This window comes from Populus euphratica, unplaced genomic scaffold, assembly GCF_000495115.2.
Source record: "Populus euphratica unplaced genomic scaffold, PopEup_1.0 scaffold3092.1, whole genome shotgun sequence".
In the NCBI taxonomy this organism is placed as follows: Eukaryota; Viridiplantae; Streptophyta; class Magnoliopsida; order Malpighiales; family Salicaceae; genus Populus; species Populus euphratica.
In genome coordinates, this window is record NW_011502916.1 from 1 (window position 1) to 15006 (window position 15006).

The window sequence follows — 15006 nt, forward strand, 5'->3', positions numbered from 1 at the left end:
CGTCACAGTCTACAACTGTAGGAACTCTGTGAGCTATTGTTATCGCAGTGCATCCTGAGAACTCTTGCCCTATTTTCTTTGTAAAATCAAATCTGTTGCAGTGTCAATGGAAGCAGTTGCTTCATCTAATACCAGAATTCTATTCCTTCTAAGCAGAACTCTCCCATGGCAGAAAAGTTGCCGCGGCCCCACGCTCCATTTCTCTCCCTCATCACTAGCTGCTAACACATAGATTTACATATCATAGCAATGTTGAGACTTAAGAGACTTCCAATGATTTAGATTGCAAGCAAGGTGATGATGTTTTCCCTGCGTCACCTGATGATTCCAAAAGCCTGGAAAGGTTACTGATTTCAGTATATTAAACTCGATATAGCCTAGCAATCCAACCAATTATCTATCAAACTAAAACCTTTCTCAAACCAAGGTTTATATCAAGTGAGGGGGTTGACTTGGTCAATCAAGTAGTCAACCCGTGACCTAGTTATCTTGCTGAAAAAAACCAGGTAAAACTTGAATTGACAAATTAAAACAATATTATTTAAAAAAAATTATAAAATATTAAAACAATATTGTTTTAAATTAATTTGGATTGAACTGTTCACCCCATGACTTATGATCATGAGTAAATATTATTTATTTAATTAATAATTTCAAAAAATGATATTATTCTCAAAGTAACTATCAATTTATTTAATTAATATGCAAATCGGTAACTGTGGGTAAAATATTTTTAAAATATCTTCATAAATTCATCAATCTTTCACCTATCTTGTCCCATACTTTAGAATTTTCAATATCATTCCTATAGTTTTATAAAATTTTCAATTTTACACTTTACTCCTACATAAGTAAACATTTTATATTTCATATTTTTTTCCTACTTTATTATTATTTTAGTATTTTTCCTCTCAAATACTTATATATTTTGTAATATCTCGAAAAACTAATTAAAATGTTAAAAAAGAATCCATATGATGTTTAATGGTTAGGGGTGGAGGTGCAAAAATCGCAAAATTAAAACAATAGGGGTGGAAATGGAATACTAATGAACCTGTAAGACCAAAAATAAAGTTTACCCTTTAATTAGCTTTCACTCCATATTAGATCTCTATGCATGGAGTTTCGAAAGATGAAATTTAACTAGAGTCAAGCCCAAGGCTTAATAATATAGTCCAAGCCATTTTCAAGTAAAACTTTGTGAGCCTGAACACGGAAGCTAGGCCCACCAATAAACCCTAAGAATATCTACTCATCTGCTTCATCTACTACCTCTCCGCTCCTAAACCCTTAACATGTCCTAACCACTCTCATCTCTTTGCCTCTTCAACTCTCTCTGGCCAACTTTTTCTTTGGGTGCAACTGACGTTCTCTTTTTAGATCATTTAACGGTTTTCTTCTATACACAGATGTGTTTTTTCTTGTTCGAGAAAGTTTTAGCTCTCTTTCTTTAATGAGTAAGTGGGTTGATTTTGCAAATTTGAGTCGTTTTTCCTTTTGTTTTTCAGGGTGAAGGATAAGGTTATTGTGAGTGAAGAAAATGGTGAGGCCTTATGGTAAAGGGCACAAGAGAAGGAAGAAAGGGGAGAGGTATGATAAAGAAGAAGAGGAAGTGGAAGATGAACAAGTTCAAGAAGAGAAAACTGATAGTGAGACTGAAATGAGTGCTCGAGATGGCGAAGAAAAAACAGAAGAGGAAAAAGAAATGCAACTGCCAGGAGTGGAGGAGGGCATTCCTATTGTCCCAAGTCATCAAACTGGCAAGAAACCTGGGGTTATATTCGTGCTCGAAAAGGCTTCTTTGGAAGTTGCAAAAGTTGGAAAGGTCTAAAGACTAACTTTTCATTTCAACTTTTGGTTTACAAGTAACGTATTAGAATCATTGTATGGCTTGGTGTGGGTTTTTTAGTAGTGATGTAGAGGTTTGGGGCAATGCTTTGAATGTGGGTTTAGGGCTGAGAGAGTGGATTTTTGAAGTCTTGGTTTTTGGGGGTTTTCATGAAGTGGGGTTTTATCACCTAGTTGGAATGTTTTCGTTTTCATCTGACTAGTTTTGTTTGTACAGAATTACCAGATTTTGAATTCTGAGGAGCATGCCAATTTCCTGAGGAGGAATAAAAAAAATCCTGCTGATTACAGACCTGACATTATTTATCAGGTTAGTGCATTTTATTACTAGCAGTCAGATTCCGGAGTCACGATGTTTGTGAGACCATTCCCAGGACTGTCTTTCATTAGCAGGCCAAACAGTATCAAAGTTACTCGGAGCAGGGTTACCTTGTTAGAAATATTCTGGCCCTTGTATCAGTGTTGTTGTTGATAATTTCAGGCTCTCCTATCCATCTTAGATAGTCCATTGAATAAGGCTGGGCGGTTGAGAGCTGTATATGTGAAAACAGATAAAGGTGTTCTTTTTGAAGTTAAGCCACATGTTCGTATTCCGAGGACTTACAAGCGTTTTGCCGGTATTATGTGTAAGTTCAGTTGATCGCCCCTGAGACTTCTGTATGATGTTGGAATATAGCCCATCTTGTTTTTGTCTGTGAATCTTTGTATTTGTTCTTTACCACCTTGTTCTATATTGCAGTGCAGCTGCTACAAAAACTGAGTATAACTGCTGTCGGTAATCGTGAGAAGCTTTTGCGTGTGATCAAGAATCCCGTAACCCAATACCTGCCATTAAACTCTCTTAAAATAGGTGAGCTTGAATTTTTATGGTTTTATGAGTCATGGCTGTTAACGGGGTGATAAAAATCATTTGCTTTCCTATCAGGTTTCTCCCATAGCTCAGAAAAATTGGTCCAAATGGAGAAGTATGTGGCTGGAGTTGGTGATGACACCGACCTTGTTTTCGTGGTAAGCTTAAGTAACTTCTGTACCAAATACACTCTTTGTTAAGAAACTTGTAGCCTTTCTGATCTCTCTCTCAAAAAAAAAAACAATTCAGGTCGGTGCTATGTCCCATGGCAAAATTGAATGTGATTATGTAGATGACTTCATATCAGGTAAGCTCTTCCTAGATCCATTTCTTTACAATCATCTTATGCAGAAATAATGCACGCAGTAAAATCAATAGTGATTAGATTTAGCTTCCGATGAAGAATCTAGACCCCAAGTTCATGTATAATGTTTTTCTGAAGGCACTATCCATAAACACATTTGTTTAGCTCAAACCATTTGCCAGGAAGATTTGATCGGAACTTGACGCAAACCAATGCACAAGTTACGGAAAATATGTTACGCGTACTGATTGGGTATAAATGCAACTGGTTAACTTTGTAATGATTTGTGGCATCCTTCAGAACACCTCTGAATTACTTGTGTTGTCTCCCCTTTCAGTGTCTGAATATCCGCTGAGTGCTGCCTGGTGCATTGCAAGGGTATGCGAGGCTGTGTCGAAGAAGTGGCGTGTGCTGTAAACTCTCATGTCTCTGCATTTTGTCGATCATATTCTGATCTGGCAGCACAACCAGAATTGAAGTACATGTAAAGCCAAACCTTAGTCAAAAACAATTTAAATGGCAATTTTTATTTCATTTTGATGACACAAATATGTTACACTTGTGCCTCCTTGTTCACTAAAGAGCCCCTGCTCATACCGATTTATATTTGCGTATGTAACCATTTGGGTCAATAGTCAATAGGGGTGCGCATCGGTTGATTTGGTTTGGACCAAAAAATCCAACTAAATTGGATCTTTTCTAAATATGAACACGGGCGAGCCCGTGGTCGGTTTCAGTTTTCTATTTAAAAAATTGAATCCATCCGAGGGTACTTCAACCCTGAAAGTTAAAAGATAACTTTTTTTATGAAATTTAATATCTACATGTGAATTTTCTACTCTATTTTCATTAGAGAAATAGCATGTTAATGTACATATTGACAATGGTAAGCTGCTGTGCTGTATCCTTGATAAATAATTAGCTAACATGTTAAAAATGGTTGCGATGAGAAGAATGGTAAAAAAAAAAAAAAAAACCCAACTACTGTTGTTTAATGATCAGTTCTTTGCCCGGTTAAGGCAGCGATTTGCTTCTTGAGGTTGAGGATCTCAATTCCATAGGAAGCTAACTGGTTCTTCAGCTTCTTTGAAGCCACCTCGTAGTTTCTGTTCATGAATGCCAACTCATTTACTGCTTCCTTGTATCTAAAATGGAAGGCATCTGACTTTGCTTGTGTCCCTCGAAGCCTCATTCTAAATTTTGCCCTTTCCTTGTTGTTCATGGCTTCTTCCTGCTTGCATTTGAGCAACACATGATATGTTTCACTAATCAAAAACGATTCGCTTGAAGAAAATGACTTAACAACAAATCTCAATGTTTGAGGGACTTCCTCCTTTAAACTGATGTGATGTGATGCTACTAATGGATGGGGAACGCATCTTTTTAGGTTCGAGAAAGAAAAGAAGATCGAGTTATATGTAATTAGCCCATGGTAGAGCAGCTTAAAGAGCATTTCTAACTCTTTGATTCTGGGATGAAACACACAAGTAATGCTAGATCTTGAATCGGATGAAAACAATTGTGTAGATACTTACGTTCTTCATTTTGGCCTCCATGCTAGAGATTCTCCCATTAAGTTCCTCAACTTGAACTTTAGACTCCAGTAACTGGAACAAATTCACGGTAACAGACCGTTCTGAGATGAATGGGGTGCCAAATCAACAAAAGAATTAATAACCAACCTACCATGTCGTCACAATGTCTAATCCACTTGTCCCTTTCACTTGTTATACTGAGTAGTTGGTTTTGAAGATTCTGTCAAAAAAACATGTGACCGAGTAAATCACTAAATTGAGAGAGAGAATATCTGCCCTTTTCCCTTTTTCCAAATGTAAATTCATTTTGCAAACAGTGCATGTAGATCGAACCTGGAAGTCATTTTCTGGTTCTAATCTTGTATCTAACCCTTTAATTTGAGTAAATAGATCATCTCGCTCCTTGGTCAGAATAATCATTTCCTTCTCAAGTGTATTCACTTTCCCGCGAGCACAATCAAGTTCCATGGAGAGAGTGTCCAGATTTGATTTCAACATCTGGAGCGTAAGAGGAAAAAAGAAATTGATTAATTCTGCTTTCCAAATAGAGTAATAAACTAATAATATGTTGTATAAAAAAAATTATCACATGAAAATGAACCTGTATCTCACCTCTTGAGATTGTTTGCTATCAATATCAGCCCTTATCAGATGATTTTTCAGTTCATCAATCTCTAGAGACTTCTCTGCACTGGATCAGAAAAGAGTTCGACTTTGAGGACAGTAATAGCCAGTCGCCAGCAATAAGGTCACTAATAATGCAAAAAAAATACAGAAAACATGGCTATCGAACATGGTTATTTAGAATATAATATATACCTTGATTTCTTCTCCCGCTCGGCATTTTCCTCAGAACATGCAAGTTTTTCTGTGAGGACCTTGCATTCTTCCCTACAGGTCTCTAATTCGTTTCTGACCTATTGTAACACATCCATAATCAAACTACCAGACAAGTGGGTACAATAAAACAAAGCAATCATATACGCTAAAAGAAATGGTGTTCATTCTCAAAACAAATTTGGACGAGACAAGCAAATGATGACATTACAGTATCCCCACCAGACCCTGAACACAGCACGGAATTTGAAATAGAATGGCGTATTGAAAAATTCTTTAAGTGGAATTTTGTAGCTTACCTCTGACATTGCTTTGGTCATTGCTGTAATCTCTGCACCTTTTTCTTCTATGACTTCAATGGAAGCTTTCTCCTTGGAAAACCATATTGCCTTTTCCTCCTCCATTTCCAAAAGGGAATCACTAAGTTGCTGCAAAATCAGACAAAATCCCATGACCAAAATTCTGTCAATAAAAACAAGAAAAATAGTAAATTAATTTTTAAGAGATTAGACAAAACATGAGCTTACCATTGCCAACTCTTCCTTTTGTTCTGCTAACAATCTTATAGAATTTTCCAATTTTTGTTGGTCCAAAGTGGATTCTTCCAACCTTAGTCTCTAGAGACAGAAAAACATGATGCACAAAGTAGCACAAATGCACAATAGTCTTTCAGCTTTAATGAAGAATTAAAGAAACTGATAAACAGGGGAGATGTAAGAGGAAAAACTTACAAGGCGTGAAGCATCTTCCTGCAACACATTCACTTCAGCATTTGATATGTTAAGCTTTTCTGTCAGGGCCTCCAACTCTGAAGCCAAACTTTCATTTCTTGATATAGCCTCTTCCTTTTCCTTGTGTGCAAAAGTTACTTCCTCTTCCAAAGAAGCAATGGTTGCTTCCATTTCAAATGCAAGAACTTCCAACTTTCTGTAATCTTCCTAAACAATACAAAAATGACACGGGAAAAAAAGAAGATAAGATATGAAGTCATCCGCAAAAAAAGAAGATAATATATGAAGTCATCCGCATGATTAATTCAAGCAAGGGGGTAATTGATAGCTAGATTACAGATGTTCGATGCAAGGTGTACGAAACAGATATTAATATTCAAGGTCACCACCTGCATTGTCTCTTCAAAAGAACCTGCAAGACCCTTTGACTTTTTAGGATCAAACATCTTTGAACTCCTGTCAACCATTGAATCACGTCTTCTACCAGCCAGGGAGTCACGTTTGCTAATGTCACGCTCAAGAAGAGTCTTCTGACCATGCAATCGTTTTACCTCCCTTTCAGCAAATGTTTTTTGACCCTACAAACATGAAGTGATGAATTATAATCCAAATCATATGATTTAATTGGCATGGTAGGAAATTATGCATATAGAACAAAACCTCAAGTTTGGTTTTCTCTTGAACAGCATTCTTGAGCTTTGATTCAGTCTCTTTCAATTTCAATTTTGTTTTCTCAAGATCTTTTCTCAAATTTTCCTTTTCTTTTGCCAAGAAACAAGAAGATAAACATGACAATTCCTTTTGAAGATTTTGAATTTGAGAAAGAAATTCCTCCTTTTCAAAATTCTGATGTTCTGTAAGTGCCTGCCACAACCAAAGGAATAAGACAAGTACATCAAGCCCTGCATGTTATGCATACGTGAGTTAAGTCAAATTAACCATTTAAACAAGTTTCTTACTCTCAAAGACTCTTCATAATTTTGAGTATTGTGTCTCAGTTCTTGTATCTGTTTCTGAAGACCCATAGATTCTCTGTGTAAAAGGAGCTGCATTGCAAATTTTTATTTATTTAGCAGAAATAGCCAGAAAAGAACTAAAAGGAAATAGTAGATTTCATTTAGTAATTTCTGTTTTCTTATCTGTACCAAACAAATAGAACTGCGTTATCTCTTTATCACTACTGCGGTTCATTTAGCTATAGTCCCCTGCATTGAAGAAAGAAACAACCATACCTTTTCATTCTCCACTTCATCAACTTTTTGCTTCATGCAATGGTATAACTTCTCATGACTACTAATGATTAATCCTTGTTCATGAGAGCTCTGGCAGATCAAAGCCTTGAAATCCTGTATTGCAACGAATTACTTTATTCAAACTGTGCCCACTAAAACATAGTCTAATATAGATTCACCGAAAACAAATAGCCTACCACACATCCAGAAGGTATTCGCATAATGAACAGTCATAAGATAAAATAAAATAAGCAATCAGATGATATTTCAAGATTACTCACACTTATTGCATTGGATATAGAAGAAAAACCCTGGAAAACGTCATCCAAAAGAGAGGAACAGCTTTCAACAACTTCTTTTGAGTTCTTAACTTCAGACATGATGTCTTCAATCTCCAATGAAACCTTTATCAGAGTTAAAATTCACCTCTAGTTAAGAGATTAGGAATAAGCTTGCTAGGCATGGCCCAAAGTGTATAAATACAAACAAAAACATTGTAGAAAAATACATGTAAGTACAGAAAATATAAAGAACAAGGACTGACTAGGAAGTAGGAATGCTCACAGAGATTAAGACAAAAGTAAAAGTCACCTACATCAATAATGTTAAGTTGTTCATGAGCAATCCTGGTCTCCTCCCGTGCATTTTGGAGCTCTTCATGGAGCTACGAGATCACAATAGAAAAGACAAAGAAGCATTACAAATTTTCCAACATAAAGTAAACGCAATAAATTTTACTATAAATGCATAGCATAAATGAAGAACGAATACCAGTTACCTTTCATTAACCAATGAAAACCAAACAGAAGTTAAAAAAATACCAACGTTAATATGCATAAAATTTTGTACTTGTTTTGATGAAGACCATGAATACCTCTTGGAAACCACAGCAAAGACATCACTAATATATCATCTTTTGGAAACATCTTAGTAGGTATTTATAGAATCATATTCAAGCAGTCCATAAATTTGCCCATATGCACATCTTAGAAAACACAGAAAATTCATTGATGGCTCATACTTACCTCTTCAAACGTCTCCCTAGCACATATACTTTGCTCTGTTGCTAGCTCAACAACACTGTCTAGATTTTGCTGACTAGAGGACTTCTCCATTTCTAACATTTTAATCTAAACAACGAAAAAATAAGTTTAAATCACATGTAGTGGAAACAGAAGATGAAGAAATTCTAGGAACAATATGAACCAGAGAAAAAAACATAAAATTCAAAGATTTGAAAACAAAAGGTTATTAACAAACAAGAAATTGAGGAAGAAGAAAAACAAACAAACCTTATCTTGAAGTTGTTTGATCACAATAATGGCCTCTGACTCCCTTAGACTTACGTTTTTGTCCAAATTATTGGTACTTGTATTGCCATCAGAAGTAAGACAATTACCACATTTCACACATTGAATCAAATTAGTCTCGCCAAGCTGTCTTCTTAAACAATCAATCTGTATCTCACTCGTAGTTCTCTGCATTGTAAAAATATAAAAATTAAACAAATGGAGAAATAAGTGAATATCCACATCCATCTCCTAAAAACAGATGTGCTAAAGAAGAATAACAACCTGAGTTTCAAGTTTCTGAAGCAAGTCCTCATATTCCACTTGTATTTCTGCCCATTCATGGTCCTCCTGACACCCAAACAAATATCAGCGCATCAACAGATAAATGAGAGGGTATATAGATAAAAAGAAAGGGCACAAACCGCAGTTGAGCCTTTCTTCCTAGGTGGCGCCTTTCTCCTATTTGTCACATGCAATAAGGAACATGGATCAGGAAGGGTGCAGTCTTCTGATGCATTATTTTTGCAATCTTCACTTTGCATATTGACGTCATCCCCACCTTCAATCTCGCTGACCAATTCTTGAAAGGGTAAAAGTGGTCCCATATCACTTCTATCTTTCATTGGTTTTATAGCAGAAGCCCTTGGCTGGATATTGGGATCCACCTAAAGCAAAGCAGAAGATTATAAGCTAGCTAATCAGCCTAAATCCAATTTATTGTGCAATATTCCATAGCTTTTCTCAACACATAGTTACAGTGCAAATTCCTGATTCCAGTACAAACTAGTTATCAATGTGCTTGATCATCTCAACAATTTCATAGGACAATACATGACAGAAATCCCAGTGAATCCCGGTCATAAATCAAGTGAAACTTCCTAACACACACACACACAAGTACCACTGCCCTATGCCATGGTTTTCTATTTGTGCAAATTGTGCCAAGATTTCAGATTATAATCCATTAATAAGGCAATACCTAAAATGTCAAACCATTAGACCAAGTCAATTCATGATAGAACAGTGTACAAACTACTATATATGGGCAAACTGCATCAAAAAACGTTTATTATATTCTATGATTATAGGACGCTCCTACTTTGGTTGGGCGAGAACTTCAGGCAATACTGCTGTCCACCTTTGTTTAACAATTGAATGCAAAGTCAAAGCTGGATTTCGAACTTTCATTACTTACGTATACTTACAAACACTCAATTATAGTTCAGTTTCTTTGAGTATACATCAAACTACGGAACCACACACATGCTGACCACGTAGCCTTGTCCTCGTTTCTTGAGAGATGGCATCCCTTACACCCCCTGGGTGGTCGCGTCCAAGTGAACGGGATTCTGTTACCTCTACTCAATGATTAACCATTGCAACAAATATCCATCACTGTTTAAAATCAACTTCAACATGCATAGGTTCACTCTTGAATTTTGACCTCAAATATGATCTAGCAAAGAGTTTCCAGTTTCATGACTAACAGGAGAAAAACTTGAGCATTTTAGTAACAGCAAACATAATACCTCTTGAAGAGTTTCCCGTGCAAGATTTCCAGGGCACCATGTGTCTCGTCTCTTCCCCTGCAGAATGTAACGAAACTCCGTAAGAACGATGTAAGGGGTTATTTTTTAACTCATTGTTGGTCTCTCATCAACAAAAAGTTTTGCAACCTTTTACAGCATCTGCACCACTAAAACAAAAATTGAACAAATAAATAAAGTAAATCAGACAACGATATCCAATCTAGGTCTCCATTCTCTAAGTCCTTTCTAAATGAGAAGCCCCTTCCTGTAAGCTAGTCTTTCGTCGAATCTTTCCACCATAGAATCGAGAAATGTAGCTGCATTATGACAGACAATCCACTCTAAGTGTGAATGCAGTAAAAAGACAACATCCCAAAAAAATGGCCAGCCGCCTAGGCATTCACTCCACGGACTACAAGCAATTCACTCTAACTCGAATTCACGCAAATACGAAGAAAATATCAATAAAAAATTAGAAATAAAAACACATTTTGAGGAATCTCAACTGTTCCAAATTAGCGCCACAAATATGATCAAACCCATTTATGTGACCTTGGGAGATGAGATCCTATCTGAAAATAAAAAGGTGCACCAAACTCCATTACCAATCCAATTGACGAATTACCCTTCTTAGTCTAGAAGAAAGTGACTAATCATCAACTTGTACTCCCCAAAATAATACCTAGCACCAATAATATCCACCATCCTACATTTTTTGCACAGAAATTATAGGAAGGCGCATCAAACATATGTTTTCGATGAATTATATTGATAAGGAAGTCATACAAACCCTCTTATGTTGATCACGACTCTCATCCCGATTAGAGAACAACACCATTGAACTCAAGTTTTTAATTCTCTTAGCTTGCTCTTGCAAAACCTTCTCACGTTCAACTTGAGCTCTCTTTTCCTCCTCCAATTCCAAAGCTATGCGCTCCCTCTCCAGTTCAGACTGCAAAAAATATTTTCAACATCTAAACACAAATCATTCCATGCATGTGAAAAAATTAATATCAAAAGCAAGATGATTGAACCTGTAATAATGTGTTTCGAAGATTGAGAATCTCCATTCCTAGGTGTTCGGATTGAGAACCCTGGATTGAAAACAATAATAGTTAAAAGGCGAGCAACTTTCGAAAGTATGAAAAAATAACTGCACCTATCATGTTAAGGGGGCTAACCCGTAATTTTTCCCGAAGCTCCTCAATCTCTTTCTTTTGACGCTTTAACAAGGCAGCATCTGTCAAAATCTAGCATGAAGAAAACATGGGTTACTCCTCCAAAAGAAAAAAAAAATGACATCCAGAGACGATATGCTGGCATCAAAACATAAGCTCAAATTATGGAACACTTTAAAAGAGTTTTTGAACTTAGAAAGCATAAAAATAAGTACAATACAGTTTAGTTAGTCAAGGACAGCAAAAAAATACCTCATTCACATGTGCACAATTCGTGACACGCAACGCTCTGCTTGCAAACAGTAGACTACTCTTTGTCTCGTCTGCATGAATCTACAATCAACAAGCATAAAAAACAGATGAAATCATAACACTTGTGCTTTTAACAATGTTAACCAAGATAAATTTGAATGGCTGCAGAATGTTACCTGTGCAAGAGTTATGTTGCATATTATAGCTGTATTTGCATTTCCACCCAAAGCGGGCTGCAAAATGCGTGTGAGTTTGCTATCTCTATATGGAACATGACCCCTAGATCAAATTGAATAATAAAAACAGTTGAAATGTATGAAGTGATTAAAAAATAAAGATAGTCACACAAATATAGAAAATACCCTTGGCTTTCTGCACCCTCACTCAATTTCTTAATGACTGTGCCAAGTGTCATTAAGCTTTTATTTATGTGTGAACCCTCTTTAAGCCGAACACCTTCTGCTCCAGTTTTTGCCGCCCGTTCAGAACCAGCAAGGTCCACCAAATTCTACGAAAAAAAACATCCATACTAATTACCATAACGCCAACAGAAAGAAGCATAGCCACCATAAAGATAAAAGGAAACACAATACACTGAATCACGTACCAAAACCGATACACGTACAGCATCACATGAGTTGCTACTATCCTCATCCCCAGTCCTATCTCTACTCTCAATAATCTGTTCAATAATAAATATAAGGAAAATGATTGTATAAAACAAACAAAATCAGTGGGAGGAGAATTTGATCTTACCATACGGAAAATAGTGTGGGACCTACTACTATACAAGTTCATGTTTGTCTCTCCAATGTGCCTGTGAGCTAAAATTCGATGAAGAAAAGACAGAAACCAATTAATCATCAAAAAGCCAACGTAAAAAAATGGTGGTTTCTAACTAAAATCCAAAAATATTAACATAACGTCTAAAAATAACTTACATTCTCCAAACTGCATAAGGTCGAGAACTTGTTGGGGAGAGGCAACTATTTCTTCACGCAATCCAGCAACATATATTCCTCTCTACGTACACAAAACAAAAACAAATAGCTAGCAACAATCTTGGCAATATAGCTCATAATCTCCAAGAAACAGAAATTTTGAGTACCTCTGTACTTTCATGAATTTGCAACTTTCGATGTTCGGGAGCCAATAAGTCATTAATATCTTCATTATATATCTCCATGTAAGACATTCTCAACAGAAACTCCCGGTCCACATCCTAATTTACAAATTAAAGTCTCATCAAGCAAGAGTAATAAAAAAAATTCCTTGCAAAATTAAAAATACATATCCAAACTTTTACTAAATTGTTAAAGCTATTTCTACAAATTATAATTATTATCGAGGATGCCAAGGTCTCACTCTCTTATGTTTCACTAATGACCTTTCCGTGTCCTTGTGATTTCAACTCCATCAATACAATGCACAATCTTTTGCAGAGATTAAAAGGGTCGTCTAGTTTGGCATTGTTATGAGTCAAAGTAGAACTTAATTTTGGAGGGACATGTGGCATCGATTGAATGATCGTGGGTAATGAAGATGATGTAACATGTGGCATTTGGTAAGATTAGGTAGCTGCTACAACAAAATTGGTAACCTTGTATAAATAACTAGCTCGTTTATCATTTTAATCATCGAAGGAAATGTAAAGCAGAATCGTTTCTGTGTCTTCCTTTGTAAATTACAACTTCTCTTCTTCCCTATAAACACTTAATTCTTGTTTATATAAATTTTTAACATAAAAAAGGACCATAATCGCATAAATCAAGAAACTGGAGGACTCGGTCAGAATTTTAGAAGGGTAAATTCAGAATAGTCCTTGGTGTTGCCACCCAAAATAACCAGTTCCTTGAGAATAGAGTAAATGGGTTGAATATTTGGGAGAAAAGTTAGTACTCATTTGTAAGGGACTAATTTTGGGGTCTTATGGAATTCACAATCTTTTGAAGACTGTTAATCATTAGGGGGTAAATGGTGACGGTTATGTGGTATTTCACAAAATCATTATTATTGGATTTATGGAGTTAGAGTGCAAAAACAGTTTGGAGTACCAAATGATTCCACAATATTTTCAAGAAATTTGGGATATAGTCTTGAGTTTTAGCTAATCAAGCAGTTAATATGGGAACAGCAGCAAGCTATAAATCTTTTGTTAATGGTGAGTGAATCAAATGGAAACTTTTAATCAAGATGGAAGTTAGAACATTTATGGAGTTAGCAATAGTTTGTTGTCAAACTGCATGTCAAACTATTACTTTTGTTAATGGAAGTCAGAACATTTATGGAGTTAAGAATAGAGAACCTTGTATACGTAGCTAGCTCGTTTCTCATTTTAATCATCAAAGGCAATACAAAACAGAATTCTTTCTCTCTTCCTCTCCTCTCCATAAACATTTAAATTCTTCTCTATAAACACCTAAAACATGTCCAAAAAGGAAAGGCTCACTGCCATCTAAAAGCTAGTTAAAAAAATCAACATTAAACAAAACAATAAAATATACCCAGAAAATTGTGTAAATCTCAATTAACATGCAACTAAAATTAGATTCAAATTAAAATTACCTGTTGTATTATATGAAACAAATCATGCACAGCAAGAGGAATCACGCCAGGTTCATTAGATGTCCCTCTCATTGTATGCGTCTTTCCACTGTTAGTTTGTCCATAAGCAAATACAGTCCCTAAAAATCATAATTACACTCTTGAGTTAATCCAACTCACTAATTAAAATCTTAGTTGCTTTCAAAATTTACCGTTGAATCCACGAACGGCAGCAGTAACAATTTCTTTAGTTTTGGATCTATAAACCTCTTCAGTCTTACACGCTTCACCAAAAACACGATCTAAGCAGCAAAAAAAAATTGAAAAAATTAGCAAACCAGAGGTAAAACCTAAAACAATTCAAAAAAATTCAAAAAAGTGGAATGTGAACTTGACAGCACCGAATTCGAATTTATTGGAGTAATTAGGGATGAAAATGGAGCTTCCGGAGATTCTCCATGGAGTGGACTTTGCGTCTTCTGCTGATAATGGTCTTGCTCTGACGGCGACGTGGATTCTCTCCATTTTCGATTTTTGGAGAGAGGGAGGGAGTCAAGAGTTGATGTTTGAAAATTTGAAAAGCCCTATTTTTGGTGTACCTGGTTTTTTTTTCCCGCCCACGAGAGAGTCGTTTTTCTTTGTTTGTGTCTTTATTGGATTGGTTTAGTCGGGCCTGGTTACGGAAATGGGCTTTTTTTATAGCTTACTTGATTTTATTCTATTGACTTTATTTTTAAAAACTCTCTCTTAAAAACTATTAATATTTATTTTATTGATTTTTTAACTCTCTCTTGAAAACTATTAAGTTTATTTTTTTTCAGGTGAGCTTGGTTTAATTTATCTGAGATAAAAAAAAAATCTAATCAAATTAATT

General features: G+C 35.8%; 2 protein-coding genes across 3 annotated transcripts; one reads left to right on the plus strand and one right to left on the minus strand.

The window, feature by feature from the left end:
* Positions 1 to 1249: 1249 nt before the first annotated feature.
* Positions 1250 to 3686, plus strand: LOC105119554 (ribosomal RNA small subunit methyltransferase nep-1-like). 2 transcript variants are annotated; one of them, XM_011017700.1, is made up of 8 exons: positions 1250 to 1356; positions 1509 to 1825; positions 2066 to 2158; positions 2330 to 2474; positions 2588 to 2698; positions 2774 to 2856; positions 2948 to 3005; positions 3340 to 3686. In XM_011017700.1, exons 2-8 carry the CDS (start codon positions 1541 to 1543, stop codon positions 3417 to 3419), a joined length of 855 nt encoding a protein of 284 aa, XP_011016002.1. In that variant the 5' UTR covers positions 1250 to 1356; positions 1509 to 1540; the 3' UTR covers positions 3420 to 3686. The 2 variants fall into 2 exon arrangements, with proteins under 2 accessions (XP_011016002.1, XP_011016003.1); XM_011017701.1 differs by having other exon boundaries at positions 1255 to 1391.
* A 142-nt stretch (positions 3687 to 3828) lies between these two features.
* On the minus strand, positions 3829 to 14855 carry LOC105119555 (centromere-associated protein E-like). Its single transcript, XM_011017702.1, has 33 exons — positions 14534 to 14855; positions 14345 to 14434; positions 14154 to 14272; positions 12697 to 12810; positions 12530 to 12611; positions 12345 to 12412; positions 12196 to 12270; positions 11951 to 12096; positions 11765 to 11867; positions 11589 to 11669; positions 11340 to 11408; positions 11193 to 11252; positions 10949 to 11110; positions 10159 to 10215; positions 9052 to 9294; positions 8912 to 8977; positions 8630 to 8815; positions 8363 to 8467; positions 7933 to 8001; positions 7619 to 7741; positions 7338 to 7451; positions 7065 to 7151; positions 6766 to 6969; positions 6495 to 6683; positions 6106 to 6312; positions 5902 to 5991; positions 5674 to 5802; positions 5357 to 5454; positions 5150 to 5228; positions 4871 to 5035; positions 4689 to 4757; positions 4538 to 4609; positions 3829 to 4233 (listed from the first exon to the last, which is right to left on the minus strand). The coding sequence occupies exons 1-33, from the start codon at positions 14655 to 14657 to the stop codon at positions 3994 to 3996; spliced, it is 3885 nt and encodes a 1294-aa protein (XP_011016004.1). The 5' UTR covers positions 14658 to 14855; the 3' UTR covers positions 3829 to 3993.
* Between the last annotated feature and the right edge of the window lie 151 nt (positions 14856 to 15006).

Coding starts and splice junctions, on each gene's coding strand:
- LOC105119554 (XM_011017700.1), top strand. CDS start 1,541: ATGGTGAGGCCTTATGGTAAAGGGCACAAGAGAAGGAAGAAAGGGGAG. Junction 2,475..2,587: donor GCGTTTTGCCGGTATTATGT/GTAAGTTCAGTT, acceptor TCTATATTGCAG/TGCAGCTGCTACAAAAACTG. Junction 3,006..3,339: donor TGTAGATGACTTCATATCAG/GTAAGCTCTTCC, acceptor CTCCCCTTTCAG/TGTCTGAATATCCGCTGAGT.
- LOC105119555 (XM_011017702.1), bottom strand. CDS start 14,657: ATGGAGAGAATCCACGTCGCCGTCAGAGCAAGACCATTATCAGCAGAA. Junction 12,811..14,153: donor TGTTTCATATAATACAACAG/GTAATTTTAATT, acceptor TTTGTAAATTAG/GATGTGGACCGGGAGTTTCT. Junction 5,455..5,673: donor TGACCAAAGCAATGTCAGAG/GTAAGCTACAAA, acceptor GTGTTACAATAG/GTCAGAAACGAATTAGAGAC.